The 15,869-nt window shown below is 46.9% G+C and overlaps 2 protein-coding genes across 2 annotated transcripts; both read right to left on the reverse strand.

The window, feature by feature from the left end:
• Positions 1-10,570: 10,570 nt before the first annotated feature.
• On the reverse strand, positions 10,571-11,228 carry LOC133892977 (signaling peptide TAXIMIN 1-like). The gene is made up of 2 exons (XM_062333962.1): positions 11,021-11,228; positions 10,571-10,929 (listed from the first exon to the last, which is right to left on the reverse strand). The coding sequence occupies exons 1-2, from the start codon at positions 11,128-11,130 to the stop codon at positions 10,806-10,808; spliced, it is 234 nt and encodes a 77-aa protein (XP_062189946.1). The 5' UTR covers positions 11,131-11,228; the 3' UTR covers positions 10,571-10,805.
• A 651-nt stretch (positions 11,229-11,879) lies between these two features.
• LOC133892966 (uncharacterized) lies at positions 11,880-15,627 on the reverse strand. Its single transcript, XM_062333954.1, has 8 exons — positions 15,094-15,627; positions 14,741-14,982; positions 14,446-14,542; positions 14,098-14,281; positions 13,934-14,015; positions 13,814-13,859; positions 13,646-13,743; positions 11,880-12,261 (listed from the first exon to the last, which is right to left on the reverse strand). Exons 1-7 carry the CDS (start codon positions 15,475-15,477, stop codon positions 13,669-13,671), a joined length of 1,110 nt encoding a protein of 369 aa, XP_062189938.1. The 5' UTR covers positions 15,478-15,627; the 3' UTR covers positions 11,880-12,261; positions 13,646-13,668.
• Positions 15,628-15,869: the final 242 nt, after the last annotated feature.

The raw sequence follows: 15,869 nt of genomic DNA on the forward strand, positions 1-15,869 counted from the left end.
TTAGGCCCCTAACATTCTAATGTATAAGTTTGCAATTAACCTGTGACATGGAGCCATAGCTAATACACCAGAATAAACTACTTACTCCCGAAGGCACACAGAAGCAATAGCCATGTGCAAGAACCCTGACTTGGTTCAGGTTGAATACAAACCACAGAAAACAGGGCAAACACGGTACCCAAAAGAAACATAATTGCAGAACTGAGGGGAGCTTTCAGAAGAGACGGCCAACTGAAGTGAATCCAAGGATGCCACTCCATTACAATAAAATTAAGGAAACCCATGATAAAAGCTGAGACCAATAGCTTCATTGCTTTCCTGGGGCCATCAAGCTTCATCCTTGGTTGCAGCATCAATAGAGATTGGCGTGGGGAGTTATTGCCCATCCAGGCCACAAAGCACGAGGATGGCATCTATGGCTGCCTCTGAAAGTAGCCCTGTGAGCAAAGCAAGATAGCGCCTTAGAGCAGCCTCGGATACCCCTTCTTGTGGAGCAATAATTCCCCATTTTTCATCAAAATCTCTCGTGCTTTTAGTTCAGAGTTCAGATTATAGCCCAGTTTATTAGCTAACCTTTGACTTTGATGGGCTGGTGTCGGAGTAGAAGTGCAGCGTCTCCGACATGCTACCCACATAGGATCTAGGGAATGAAGCAGGGGTGGCTCAATGGTGGTGGTGACTTGAGCTATAAAAGAAGCAAGCCTAGCAACATCCTGTTGTGTGTCCATCTCCTCCTCTATCATCACTTACGTCAACTCAATGTCTTGTTGTGTGCTCCTCTCCCTTGCGCTTATCATCAGTGTCAGCTCATTGCCAGTGTCCAACTATTAAGACACTGCGAGTTGAATTGAGTCATGCATTGTTGTCACCGTTTCTAGAACCTCAGCTTGGGGAAGGCTGGTGGGGGAGAACACCGGAGAACAACCTAGGGAAACAACTAATGTGGATTTCAAAATTTCAAAATCCGGTGTTGTGCAACGACAGGGAAGAAGGTAGTCGACTAGAACACATGCGATCTAACAAAAGGAAGCCTGCCACCCTTTTGTGGAGTAGGTGAAGATAGTGTGGGTCGACGCAGAGGCGTCAACAGCACCTTCTCCAGCATTGGATCATAATCTCGAAAGTCCTCAACTTGGACTTGAGCTTCTACCATCACAATCAGACCTGCATCCATCTACAGTGCATGCACAGAAGTGCCAGCCATAATCTTGCCGTCATGCACACCAGTCATCACAGAGGTCGTTAAAGAGACCCTATTGGCAGCGATCGCGACCGAAGATGATCCCTGACTGGAGCATGTAGATAGCCAGGGGTTCACTCGATGCAAGCGGCGGCCAAAGCAGCCGCCCAGCACCGTAGAACAAGAGCGCTTGCCCCGGCTAGACGATCGATGTTGTGCTTGTACGCTAGGGTGCTCCACACGCACAACTAGCCGAGATAGTGCATACGAGTGCTAGCCTTGTGTGGGAGACCGGGGGCACGCCATAGAGCGGCAGCCGTGCGTAGTGGATAGAGCACCAACCGCTTGTGAGCCACTGGCATGCCCTCGGGAACGGGACCTCCCACCACGTGTAGGAGATGTAAAAGGCGTGCGGGACCTTCCACGGCGAGATGGGGTTAGAGAGAGTGGGCATCGAGGAGCAAGAGGCATGCAGCCCAGCTGGTGTTGCTTCTGGTAGCCGCCCCTCCTTGTCGAGCTATTGCCGTGAGAGCCACAGACATGTCATTGGCGCTGGTTTCGACCTTGGAGCTGGTCGCCCTCCCGCCAGGATGGGCCATCCCCATCGCGGATAGCATCAGAAGGGGAGCGGTCATGACATCACATCATGACAGGCTATGGTGCCGGGATGTGCACAGGAGGTGGCATCCGGCGAGGGAGTAGAGGAAAAGCCACCGAGTTGAGGAGTGGAGGGGAGGGATGCTAATTCAGCCTAGACGGAAGATGGCCACCTGTATGCACTTCACGGTGAAAACCAGCTTGCTTCAAGGAGGGACACCACCTTGACTAATGACCAAAAGAAGAGCAGAGGATGCAGCGAGGGGGGTCTCTGCAGGTCGCGACCTTGTGGTCACGGGCAAGACATCTGAAGCACCTTCCACTAGATCTCCTCCTAAAGAGAGCCAAGGTTGCCAGGGCATTGAATCCAATGGTTGGGGCTAGTAGCTGACAAGTTGAAAGTGAATGCTTTGCATTTACTGATCTCCACCATTAACGTTGTTTAACTTCTTTCCAGCCATGGGAGGCATCCTTGTCACCATGCTCAGAAGCATGGAGCTTGCCAGTTGAGCACTCGAGATGCCGACTTGAACCAGGAGCGTGGAAACTGGAGTGGGGGGGGGATGACTGGTATAGAAGAGAGCTTATGAATCATAGCTGCGAGAGGGTGTAGAGGAGCTTTCCCGTTTAGATCCACCGGCAAACGGATAGCCAAGAGATGTCACTGCAACTACTCCTGGGATTGAGCGACATCCTCATGGCGGACCCCTACAGAGGCGTGACGACCATGTCTTGGTCCCCCACCACCAATGGGAACATGAACAAAAGCACCCGAAATGGGATCCAAGCTAGGGGAAAGGAGAGATCTAGACGATCCTGATGTGGCGCAGAAGGAGGGGAAAAGAGGCCTTTTGGTGGTTGTCGAGTGTCGAAATGGTTACACGGCAGGCGGTTAGTGGAGGCTAGGTTGTTGGAAGGGGGGAGGTCGACGGGATGAGCAACGACCGACGGAGGGAAGCCGCCGGCGGTGCCATCGCCATAGGGTCTGACAGGGAAGGAGGCGTAACGGCATGGATTTTCGCACGCCATGTGGACTGCGATTCTTTTTTTTCTTCTTACATCGAGCTAAACCTAGCGATCCTTGACTTGTTTATCGTACATGACACTAGTGGCGTGGTAAATATACTAGCAATACGTGAATTTTTGAAATTGCTGCACTGAAAGAAAAGCTTCATGGCTTCACTGACGGTTATCCTCTGTATTTCTGCACGTCACGTCCAGTGGTACTACCTCTGAACATTCTCCGTCTCTGCGCCTGCAAAGGGCGCAGCTTCGAAGGAGTGGCGCTCCATGTGAACAGCGGATTATTTTAGATCGATCGTGCTGGTGCCAGGGTGATGCAACGGGGTCTTGAGAATTCCTGACTTGTTTATCGTAGATGACTTAGTGGTATAATAATATCAAGTTTCATGACTTCAATGGCGCAGACATGATGGTTTCTGCATCCTGTAGGTATGCTTTTGTGCAGCTAATTCTCCGATCGTTCCACAAGGTGCGTATGGCATGCTAGAAGGATTTCCAGTCTAGAGGCATTCTGTTAATCCCCGTCCAGACTTCAGTGCGTGCGCGCAAGACGTACGCATGCACTCGTACGTTTCGAAAGATACAAGTCGCTATGCACGGCGGCTAAGCAAGCTAAGATTCCTGGATGGATGCATGCCCTGCTAGCCAGGCAGCTACAGATCGAATTCAATTTATCCACTGATCAACAGCTATGTTCAGAAGGGATTAATCTGACTCGATGATCAATCACAATCAGTGGGGGTGGTTGCCAACGATCGATGGAGCGACCTGCTCCGCTCTTGGCAGGTAGCTGGCGTTAACCAGAACGATCGACGCATACGCAGCATACAGCTCGACGAGTGACCTCGTCGTCGTCACGCTTTGTTTTGTTTGCCCCTCCCTAAATAACTTGCATGATTGCGCTAGCTCTGCAACCAGTCTGACGATTCCAACGCACCAACCAGACTGCGCGCCATTGAGGAACCGTCGTCTTCACAAAGCTATTCACGCCCGGCTTGCGTGTGCCATCACTCGTTTGCTACTCGTGCATCAGAGCAGAGAGTCGTCGTCGACGTCGATGTTGGCTGCGAAGTTGGACACTCTTGTCTAAGCTACGGTTAGGCTAATCAAATTTCAATTAAAGAGGAAACGAAACCGATTCCTGGCTGACCAGTCAGTAAATCGTTTTGTTTAACTTTTACAGGTACGGGGTTTTGGTTGCTTGTAACACTAGCACACGGGTGCTCTCCGAAGTCCAGTTGACGAGGTCCGTGCAATGAACTTCCAGTTCTGCAATGGCGACTGGCTGACAGTGACTGCAACGGAAAAAAACTGGTGCAAGAGGCAGGAGCTGTGGTTGGTTTGGAATTGGATCGCGCTGCGCTGTGCTGTGCTTCCTCTGTCGCTCTCGCGAGAAAAATCGATGGCTGCAAGGATCAACTGTGCCGCTATGGAAGCCGGGGTTTGCTGTTTTGATGCGCTGGGACGAGTGGACGACATCAGGACTGGGCAACAATCTGGCCGTCCATGATGGATAACATTGTGCAGAAGCATCCCTCCGAGAATGCACCATTGTTACCATATACCGGACAAAAAATTTGCAGGTTAGTCATACGCGATTGTAAAATAGGAAGCATTTCTGGACTTGCATTATATTCCGCAAGTAAATTTCCACATACGTATTAGTCATACTGCGATTAACTTTGGCCATTCGGACTGGTGACTTCTAATGAAATCCAAAGATGAAGTTTTCGTGAAGTCACCCCTCGCATCGAGGATAAACAGACGATGTGGCAGGTAGGCAGCTCGAAATGCAGGGAACATGACGTGGCAGGCTGGCAGAAGTTTGTTCCAAAATTTGACCGGAGTAATGTATGTACGTCCATCCCTGCGTCTGCGTGCGTCGATGTGATCCGGGATTCCGCCACAACATTCGGGCGGTGCAGTCTCTTTCAAGATTCAGAGCTAACACAGCTTGGACTAGCTTGGCGTCCAAGCCTTCTCGTCTAATCTCCTCGCTCGATTTCCATTGTTTAGGCTTCTTTTTTTTTTTTTGCTATGGATTGTTAGCATTTAGATTTTGTGAAGAAGCTCATTCTCGTTGGATTGTAGATTGTGTGATTTCGTTCTATAATTTGATTCGTTGATGGTGAGAATCAGTTTTTAGATCGAGAACCTTTGCTTTTGTTTTTGTTTTTAGTTGCAATCTATAATTAAAATAATAAAAAATAAATAGAGCCTCAATCGTAGACTGGAACTGGATTATGCAATCCTTGTGCATGGAATGCGGAGGATTGTTTGTGGATGAACTAACATGTGCTGCTGCCTGATTTTTTTTCTTTGAAAAGAAAAAGAAAATGAAAATATAATGCCAACTTGCCAAGGAGCTAGGTGGGCGTAAAGGCTGGTAGAGTCATAGGTCTAATGGCCTTTTTCTAGGAGCCTGCTCTTGATTGTGTTGACTTAGGCTAGACCAGGAACTGTTCTTGTTCAGACTCGGCCCAGTGAGGCCTAACTTGTATACCATTGTACGTAAAGATGAAGCACAAAAGGCCCAAAACAGCATAACAGCTGTACTAGACAACTAATCACGGGAGGTCTCCTGGCCACCGGTCGCGCTCAAGGGATAGCGCGCGGCGCAGGCCAGGGGTGGACGCACGTAAAGAAAGATTTGGATCCTCTGACTTCACTGACTTTACACTCTGATATCAGAGTGCAATAGTAAAATATATTTGGTATTACAGTGAAAAACAGTATCTTTGATTTCAAATACTGTGTAGATTTACTGTTTATCATAATATTGTTCGCGTTCACTGTTTATAGCATTGCTGTATCACTAAATCTTGTATGTTCGTTCTAGATCCAGCGTCCCACGCGTGTTTGAAGTCACGCTACAGTACCTAACTTCAAACGGTGTGAAATTCGGGGATCCAAATCTCATGAAGAAAGGCTTTAAGCCAAACAGGGATGACTTGGACAGCAAAATGGGATCCATTTTTTTAACACTACGGTATTATCTACATGATTTTCGTTAAAAGTCTTAGGATTGGGTGTGTGGAATAGGGGATAAACTCTTGCCAGGTATGACTCCACCATGTAGCGTTGCTCTCACGCTCCGTGCGTGACCATGTAAATCGGGAAAATCCCATGCATACCCGCATACCCGCGCGAGTGCACTCTCGAACTCGGGCTAGCTCGGGCGCTCACACCGTCCTTTCCAACCGAGCTATTGCTCCGATACAAAATAGGATCCATATTACATATATTTTGAAAATATTTTGTATACAATATAAATTACTACATAGTTACTATATAAGTTATTATCATATATATAACATAAGTTGCTACACAAACTTTACTATGATTTGGATTGCTAGCAACTTCAATTAATGTTTGATAGCAATTTATATGTAATTTTGCTAATTAAGGCTCCGCATAAGTTACTACCAAATATATCATTGAATTTACTACAAAACATTGATAGAAGTTGTAATGCATATTCACATAAGATGATATCATAGTTGGAAGTTGAAGTTGCTATATAAATTATTACACAGTCTTTATATAAGTTGCTACCGGACATTCACTAAAATTGCTACTAGATCTAGGCCATAGCAAATTTTCGTACTTCCAAATTATAGTAAATTTTAAGTTACTAGACAACCCTTAATAATTTACTATGATACATTTACTGAAGATGTTACATAGTCTATTCTCTGCATATGTTCACTGGGGTTGCTGCACAATCCCAATGTAAGTTGCCACTGAATAGTCACAGAATTTCCTATCTGCTAGCAACTAACTGTCACGGTGAAAAATGACAAAAAAAGAATTGTTTTTCTTCTTCCTCGAGAAATGCAACCCCAAAAGTTACTTGGATTTTGACTTTCCCCCAGAGGTTATTTTTGTTGAAAAAAACTCTAAAAGTTTGATTTTATTGTAAAAAATCCCCAAAAATAAAAAATAACAAAAAGTTCTAAAAAAAACTAGAGACAATTCTAGGACATTTTATGATTTTTTTCTTCAAAAATAATATCCTTTACATCATATTTTATGGAGAGAAAGTTTGAAAGAAAAGAAAAACATGCAGCTCATCTATTAACTCATGTTATTTTAACTTTGTCATGTCTATCATTATTTTTCCTACACAAATCATTGTTTAAGTAAACTAATAAAAATGGTTTCACTAATTTTGGGTTGTTATGGATTAGTTATGAATTAATCTATCTGCAACACATTTTCTCAATCTTGCATGTTACAATAACTATTTCAAGATTTCATGTATTTTTAGAAGATAGAGGATCATGTAAGAAGATTAAAAAAATTAGTTTCATGATTTTTGGATCAGTAAATAATTAACTATGTATTTAACTCGAATTAATAAATGAGCTGCACGTTTTTCTTTTTTTTTCAAACTTACTCTCCATAAAATATGATACAAATGATACTATTTTAAAAAAAATCATAGAAGGTCTTAGAATTGTCTATAGTATTTTAGAATATTTTGTGATTTTTTTTAAAAAAAATTGAATTTTTGGCAGTGTTTTTTTAACAAAACCGAACCTTTGGGGTTTTTTTTTGCAACAAAACAACTTCTGGGGGAAAAACAAAATCCAAATGAATTTTGGGGGTTTTGCATTTTTCTTTTTTTTAAACCATGCACGTTTCCCATTCTCACCAGTCACCATAATCATCAGTCCCTAGCATTATTTCGTCAGATCCCTGCTGATCACTAGTAGTAATTAACATACAATCATGTTCGCGCCCTCATCCATGGTGGTGGCGCCGATGATGGCCATGTTCGCGCCCTTCTTGAAGTCGCTGCCGCTCGCCTTCGACGGCGGAAGCAGAGGCAAGCCCAAGTGCTGAGCTGCGCGCGCACGCACGGACATGCAAGATCACCAAGTGTGTTGTGTCTCTCAGTATTAGTATGTGACATGGATGCCAAGTATGTCACTGTGTATACGTAATTGATAAGGCACACACCTAGGAAGTCGATGATGACGCCGCCATCGGTGCAGCGGCCGGTGGGGCGGCCGAAGTAGGTGTTCCCGTAGGGCGGCTGCCCGGTGGTGAGCCACGACGGGCAACCGCCCGTGCCCGTGCAGAGGTTGCCGGTGTCGGAAATGGAGTCCCCGAAGCTGTAGATCGCGTTGTAGCTCTGCGATGACCCGTGCCGGGCCACGGAGAGCAGGAAGAGGATGAACACCGCCGCCCTCACCGTTGAGTGAGTTGAGTGGCAGAGACGCCCGGATTGCCTGTACCTTTGTGCTTGGTTGCAACGTACATCAAACAACGCGACCATTTATAAGCATGGGGCAGCTGCAGCAAGGACGTCACTTTTTCCATCGGTTGAGGTGTCGTTTTTGGAGGGTTGCTCATGTTTCATGAGTCAGGATGTGCTTCCAGATTGCTGTTCCTCGTCATGCGGACTTCATCCCTGTCAACCAGGGAAGAAGACTCTTAGCCTGTTCTTTTCCTCCTACCATTCTAAGCAACATCTTTTGCTCAAATGATCGATGGTCCATATGGATGTCCATATGCTGCAAGAGATTTCGTTTTTGGAGGGTTGCTCAAGTCTCATGAGTCATCATGATGCCCTTTCAGATTGTTCTTCCTACTCTCGCCGTACTTATCAGACTCATTCTTTCAAAACAGGGGAGCACCCTTTGAGTTTTCGCCTGTTCTGTTTTCCTTCTTGATCACAAACATCTTTTTGCTCAGACGATGGTCCATGGATCAAGAACCAACTATGGTTTTCCCTTCTCTCGACTCAGCTGTTGGACATTTTCATTTGCAGGGGGTAAGAAAATGCAGCATTGGTAGAAAAAGTATCAAGTTATGTATGGCAATATACATCCATAAGCACAACACTTGAAAGTTGAAAAGGAACAGAATAACGGCACTCAACAATTACCGCTCCTTTTTTTTAAAAACAACTATTACTACTATCCGATTGCGGGAAAAAGAACCCCTCTTCTGAAGACAGCATTGCTCAAAGCTGTCAATTACTATTACTCAGCTTCAGTTAGAATTCTGAAGTGAAAATCGAAAAGGCCGTATATAAGGTAGAATCCTAACTAGAGTACTAGCAATCCAAATTGTTAGCTTCATATATGCTCCTATTTATTTGCTACTGGATTGTGAATTCTAGATTGTGGATTCTGCAAACAAACTATCAGATTCTATAAATGGATTTTGCAAATATATGACTGGATTATAGCGTAATCCACAATCCATTAAGATGAACTTCTACAATTCACGATCTAGGAGGAAAAACAAACAGGACCTATGTATAGTTATATGGTGCCAACTCTTAATAATAGAGAATACCTAAGTTTGTGGATTTGCTGTATATAAATCACAATTTGATTGTAAAACCAGCTAGCATAACAACACAGACTAGGTATTAAGCACAGAGTAATCAAATGAGTTGTTCATATGGCATGTCCTTAAAATGGTCAAAATATAGCAGGCTCGGCTTGCTATAAAATACACAGAGATGAGCCGAGCCAGCTCGTGAGGTCCGAGTTTTTCATGGACCCCTAGACACCACTGTCTTGGGCCCTTAGCAACGCAAAAGCACCAAGGAGCAAGTGCGTGGACGCGGCGGTGCGATGCACCAGCCGGTTGCTTCACGCTGGCTCGCCAGGCCACGGCGACGAAGCGCGGCGCCACCGGGAGTGCCAAAGGACGCGGCCGTGGGGAAAAGAGAGAGAGAGAGAGAGAGGTGAGGTGGCTCGCTTGGAACGTGCCGAGCAGGATGAAAAGTGCTTTATGGTAGCCCTTTAGAGTATCTCTAAGAGACTCTCTAAAATTCACTCCCTATATTTCTATATAGGGAGTCTTCTCAATAAATTTCACTCTCTATATTGTTACTTTCTTCAGCAGACTCTCTATACTCCAATCCCTATATTCCAACAGCTCCCTTTCCTATCTCACCAACAGGTAGACCCTGACCGTCAGCTCCATCTCTCCCGAACTGTTCATTTGCGATGCCATCTGATTCGCCGGTCCGTCTGGGATTGTGTCGAATCTTCGGCTGCGCCACCGCTCACCGTTCACACAGCAGCTCACCTTCACGAACACGAACGTGTTAAACAGCCACGGCAGCGCGCAGGCGATCAACCAGATGACCGACGCGAGCACCAACGTCGATGACGGGGCGCGTACGCTCAAGAGGACAACGAGGTGGGGGTGGGCCCAGGGGCGGGAGAGCGTTTTGGGAACCAGATGCGTTCCTCAAAAATAGAGAGCGAGAGAGGTGTTTTTGGGACTCCCTAAAGATAAGGAGTGAGATAGAGATACTGTTGGAGATGAATTTTGGATTAAAATCCCTATATTTAGCTATAGAAAACTATTTAAAGAGTCTCTTATGGATGCTCTTAGAGAGTCATTACTTTTGCGGTAGTCCCAAGCGCCTCAGGCCCACTTGGCTAGAACCGCCGGCGCCGCCTTCTCGGAATCCCTCGGCGGAAGCTTCGCCCCGACGCGACGGACCCCGCCGCCGTAGAAGACGAAGTTCGGAGCTCCGCACAAGATACAGTATGTTTCACGGTGACCGCTTCGAACCACTCGTATCCTTCCCAATTCCGGCGATTCTTCAAGCGAATTTGGCCCGGCTCGGTGCGAATTTTTCTTGAGAAACACACGCAACGCAATCGCGGCCCCCGGCCGTTTCAGAAACTAGTCCAAGCCAGTGCCGATCACCATCGACGATTCGACGCAGCAGTCATTAGTCATCCGCGTCCCAGAACCAGTAATCGGAAACTGACAGTGGCAGGTACAGAATTGCAGGCACTCAAGAACAAGTGGTACTAGCACTCCTCGACGAAGTCAGGACCAACAAATCTCTGGAACGAATCGCAGAACCCAAAGTAACAGGGGAACAAAAAAGGGAGAGGAATTAACCGATCATACGAATATACACCGATGTGTAGGACACACACACAGACGCAGCAACCAAAGGCTAAGCAAGATAATCCACCAACTGGGCAACTACGGCATGAGGGAGGCTCGTGACGAATCAGCAAGGTATCTTGGAGGTGAACCAGGTCATGACATGGAGCGGCGCCTTGACGAGCTCCACCGCCACCTCCAGCAGCAGCGTCACGCACAGGCAGCACGGGCAAATGCACGAGATCGGCAGCCTGCAAAAACATCGCCAACCAAATTAATCTCGTCGCGTCGCATCGTCGAGACAGGGCTAATGGCTGTTGAGGAAGCAAGAACGGTACCCACCCGATGATCCAGATGATGGCGCCGATGAAGGAGACGATGAGGGCGAGGACGGCGAAGGGCAGGCCTATCAGCCACCCGAGAGGCCGGCAGTCGCCATCGCCGCAGCACATCTTCTCTCCTTCCGCGTGCCAGGCAAGGGTTTGCTCGTTGCTCCGGCTGGTAGGCGTGGAAAACCAACCAGGCAGGCAGGCAGACAGACAGGCACAAGACTACAAGAGGTATATGGTTATATGAAGGCGCGCGCGCGGTTTCGCTCGCGGTCGCTTTCCGGCGCTGAGAAGCCCAACACGCTTTCTCATCTGACTATCCAAGTGTAGAACGGTTCACGGGCGGACGGCAGCGACGGAGGGGCTGTTTGGTTTTCATCCACGCCTGCCCTGCCAAACGCTAGACGAGCCAATTACTTGGCGAAGTAACTGGCCACTCACGATTTTGCCTAGCGTAATTGGCGCAAAAATGAATTAAACATGAACACAGTTACACAGGGTGTACGAGAGTTAACTGTTAATATCTATATATCCAAACGACTACGTAAGTGAGATCAACACCAATTTTTTTGACTGGACGAGCGCCGATTTCAATCCAAACAGACCCCAAATCCGGCAGGGTTTCCGTTCGCCGGTTACCCGAACGCAGCTCCCGAGGATTTTGTGGTGCTTGACCGATGGAGCGGTTCCATCACGTGAATACGTGATGACGCCCGCGCCCGGGGGCGCGTGGCCGAGCGGGGTTAGTCCGCCCACGCGCCACGGCCTGGACCGAACGTGACGCCATGTGGCAGGCAGTTGGGCTCGCCACCGGCTCCCACGTACTCGTTGAATTCTACAGGTGCAACCCAGATCATACAACTCAATACTCCTTGCTCAGTCAACACAAGTTAAAAGATAGAAATGATAAGAATCTTCCGTTACATGAACGTACGTGCTGGAGCGATCAAGATGGTAAAAGGAGCTTCGCGATGGTGATGCGGGATCAGATAACCATCACGGCTAACAGTAATGATCATTCAGCAGATACAAACTAGGAGCAAACTAAAGAAATGGACGGTCTATACAAAAACACCCTGCTTGCTTCATCTTCTTCACCACACAGTTCCGGCGTACAATGCCTGGTTCCCACTTGACAGCAGCGACTTTTAAAGATGACATTCTGATGGTAACTGCACAGGGCTTATCTATCTGCTGCCTCATGGAATCAATGGGGAGCAACTTGGCAAGCAATAACATCACAGCCCAACCAGCCTAAACAGACAATTATGCATTACTGATGTAGAATTATATGAAATGAAAACAGAACTGATCTTATCATCAATAACATCATTGTTAACTTTTAGATGCACTTTCAGACGATGTGAAGGGATTAGATTAATGCGGCAACATGATGAAGTAGTTCAGATTGCCTCTACTGTAAGCTTGAGTGATGAAGAGGATGCCTTAATTTGGCAATTTCACTCTTCAGGGGTTTATACTTCACAATCAGTATATAAGGTCATCAATTTTAGAGGGGTAATGCTTGTGTATGTTCCTGCAGTGTGGAAAATATTTGTTCCTCCAAGAATTCACTTCTTTCTGTTTTAGCATCTAAGAACAAGTTAACAGGAGATAATGTAGAGAAGAGGAAAAGGATTGATGATGCAACCTGTCTCTTTTGCAATGATAAAGAGACTATTAAAATTCTGTATTTTGAATGTGTAGTAGCTAAGAAAATGTGGAATGATATATCTGCAGCAGTGGGTTTTCAGTAGGATCTGATTATAAATCAATAGCTAATTTTGGCTCAATAACAAGAAATTTTCTGTAGTTAATGCTGAGCTCAGCAGCCCTGTGGGGGCTGTGGAAACTGAGAAATAATCCGTGGTTTCAGAATGGAGTTTGGAGCAGTATGTTGTTCATCTGGAGAAGATTCATCCCTATGTTCAAGTGCTGGAGGATACAGTGCCCAACACGGAACCTTTCTTGCCTTGACTCAGTGATCAGCAAACTCGAAGCCGCTGCACCGACCGGAGAGACTCATCTGATGCAGATGGAAGGAAATGGAAAGTGGAATCCTGGGACGATGTCAAGGCCTCGAGGGCATGTCAGGAGAAGGAGAAGCCTGAACAGGCATAAAGGGTGAAGAAGTGTTTAATTTTATTTCTGCTTTTGTGATGATCTCAAATGCTATAAGATCCTGATACAGTGCTGTAAACAGTTTGTCCGTTTCGCTATGCAAATTCAGGGCTCGATCCCTTGAACTCTGAAAAAAACAGATTAGATGACCAGCAGCAGATATCTTTAAAAGCATCCACTGATGAGTGATGAATTGTGCAATATGCTTTGACAATTCACTATCTACAGAAGTGGCGTGTTAGGATAAACACCATCGAGAGGATAGCCGGACAGCGTCGGCTGCTAGGGGAGGGATTAGACTATAGATTTGGGAGACTTAGAATATTGAGGAGACTTAGATTAATTCTTCTTTGCTTGATTACAATGGATCTTGTGCCCTCCTTTATATAGGAGCCAGCCCTAACAATCTAAACTAACATATGATGGATCTAAATAAAGCATGTTGACAGTTGCTATGAAAAATAAACCACGAAAAGCTGTTTTACTGTTTTAGGATGCTGCATTAACAGTACAGTACCTACTGAGTTGCCCATGTATTCATCAATCCAGACTTAGCCCATTCAAGTTCGCATTCTCTTGCTCCATCTCAACAATAGAAGCTAACCTATCATGCACCTGTCAAGGAAATGTTTTAAGTTCAGGTCCATTGAAAATCATTGGCATAAAGAACAATCTGATCTCTCACCTCTGAAAGTTTTTGTGCAGCTTCCTGTTTAAACTTCTCATCATACCTGAAATAATTTAAATGTTAACTTCTTATAGGTGCCAAATGCTTGTAGACTTATACTTCTGAGTCATAACTTACCATTCTCGAGGTATACCAGCTTCATCACGAGCCGGATAGTTAAATGGACCCTTCAATACAACATCATACTCCGTTATCAAGTCTGTCACGTTAAAGAGAAGATTCCATTAGTCAGCATAATTTCGCATAAGTATATATAACGGATAATTAGGAGACAAGGTAACCTTTAAAAGTATCACCAGGGACACGACCCATCATTTGGCATACTTCCAGGAACCAATATAAACCTACAGAGACGTGTGCAAGCTCTTCTTCCACCACTTTTGCCACAATGTCAGCAGATCGATGATCCCCAAAACCAAATAACTTTTGCACTAACCTTGGTCCAGCATCAAGGCCTCTGGCTTCCTATCAAGGTTCTAATAATCAACATAATGGTCAATTGTAACAAGGCAATGTTCTTCATAAAACACTCTCACCTCTCTGAAGATGAAAGGTTAAATAACCAGCAGCAAAAATAAAGTAGTATGTACTTAGGACAAGCATCACGAGAAGCTGTAATGATGTGGCACCTGAACCAAAGGAATCACAGCCATTCGTGCAGAAACATCACTTGAGGACTTTGCACACTCCCTCCACAGAAGATTGTGAACAGGCATATCACCGTAGCTGTCCACAGAAAAATTATCACCGTTCATAACAATGTGCCATAGCTCTTGAAAAATATCATACCGTACATGTATAACTACAGGAAATATCGTCGGCTGATAGTGAATTCATTCCCTGACCACTGACACATGATACAAGTATCCATATGATAGAACTGAACAAGCAAGTAACCGGTGTCGTATTAGTTGGGCCACTCACCTGAAACCAAGCTCAGCGAGCCGCTGCGAGTACCACCGGAAATGCCGGCTCTCGTCATCGGCCACACGCGCGAAATCCGCGAAGAATCCGTCCCCCAGCGTGTCCCGGAGCGGCGAGAACCGCACGACGGTGTCCCAGGCGAGGTCGATGGCGTTGAGCTCGACGTGCGCCAGGTTGTGCAGCATGTATGCGTTCAGCGGCACCCCCATCTCCTTGTGCGTGGTGATTTCCTTCTGCGTCACCTGCGCGAGAGCAAGAGCAGCACCCAGTTACCCACTACCCGTGCTCGACGAAATGCCTCAACCGAGAGACCGGCTACGGTTTGCGACGACGAGGTAGTGACGAGCGTTTACCACGACGGGCTTGTCGGGCCTGGCGGGGTGGTCCGGCGCCCTGGCCTGGCCCACGGGGAGCCTGGTGGTCCACCGGGAGAAGGCGGCGTGGGTGAGCCGCGCCTTGGCGATGGGGTCGGCGGTGGACAGCACGAGGGCCCCCATCTCCGCCAGCGATGAGCCGGCGCTGGCGTCAGCTTCGGGCGGGCACGCCTCGTCGGCGTCGGAGGCGCAGGGGCCATTCGGGCCCCAGGTGCGGAGGTTGCTGGGCGGCAACCCGCGCCAGGCGTGGAGGCCCGGCCATGGGAGCGGCGAGGCGGAGGCCGCAGCAGCCAGGGGGCGGCGGGGTGCGGGACCACGTGGCAGCGGCAGTGGGAGCGGTGGTAGGCGGCGGAGCGGGAGCATTCGGCCGGAGTCAGTTTGTTTCTCAGCTCAGAGAAGAAGCGTATGGCCCAGCAGATGACGCGATTCTTTCGCGTCCGTCGGAGACTCGGAGATGACACCCAACACAAAGCAACTGTAGCCCAGGCCAGGTACAGGGGAAGCGCCTTCTCCTACGTACACGCTACAGTTACAATCCTGCATCTTTTCTCCTGCTACCTATTAGGTATCAGCGATTTCATCACAGTACAGTTACATCGGAAAATCTCTTTCTAAATAATTAGCGTGGTTAAAAAATGCAAGAATTTTACATGAAATGGAGTGGTTTAATTCCCGCAGAATTTGCATGCCTCACCATTGCAACTGGAAACTGGAAATCGTCTCACAGATGGAGATGGTCTGGGTAATGATTCCCT

This window comes from Phragmites australis, chromosome 2, assembly GCF_958298935.1.
Source record: "Phragmites australis chromosome 2, lpPhrAust1.1, whole genome shotgun sequence".
Taxonomy (NCBI): Eukaryota; Viridiplantae; Streptophyta; class Magnoliopsida; order Poales; family Poaceae; genus Phragmites; species Phragmites australis.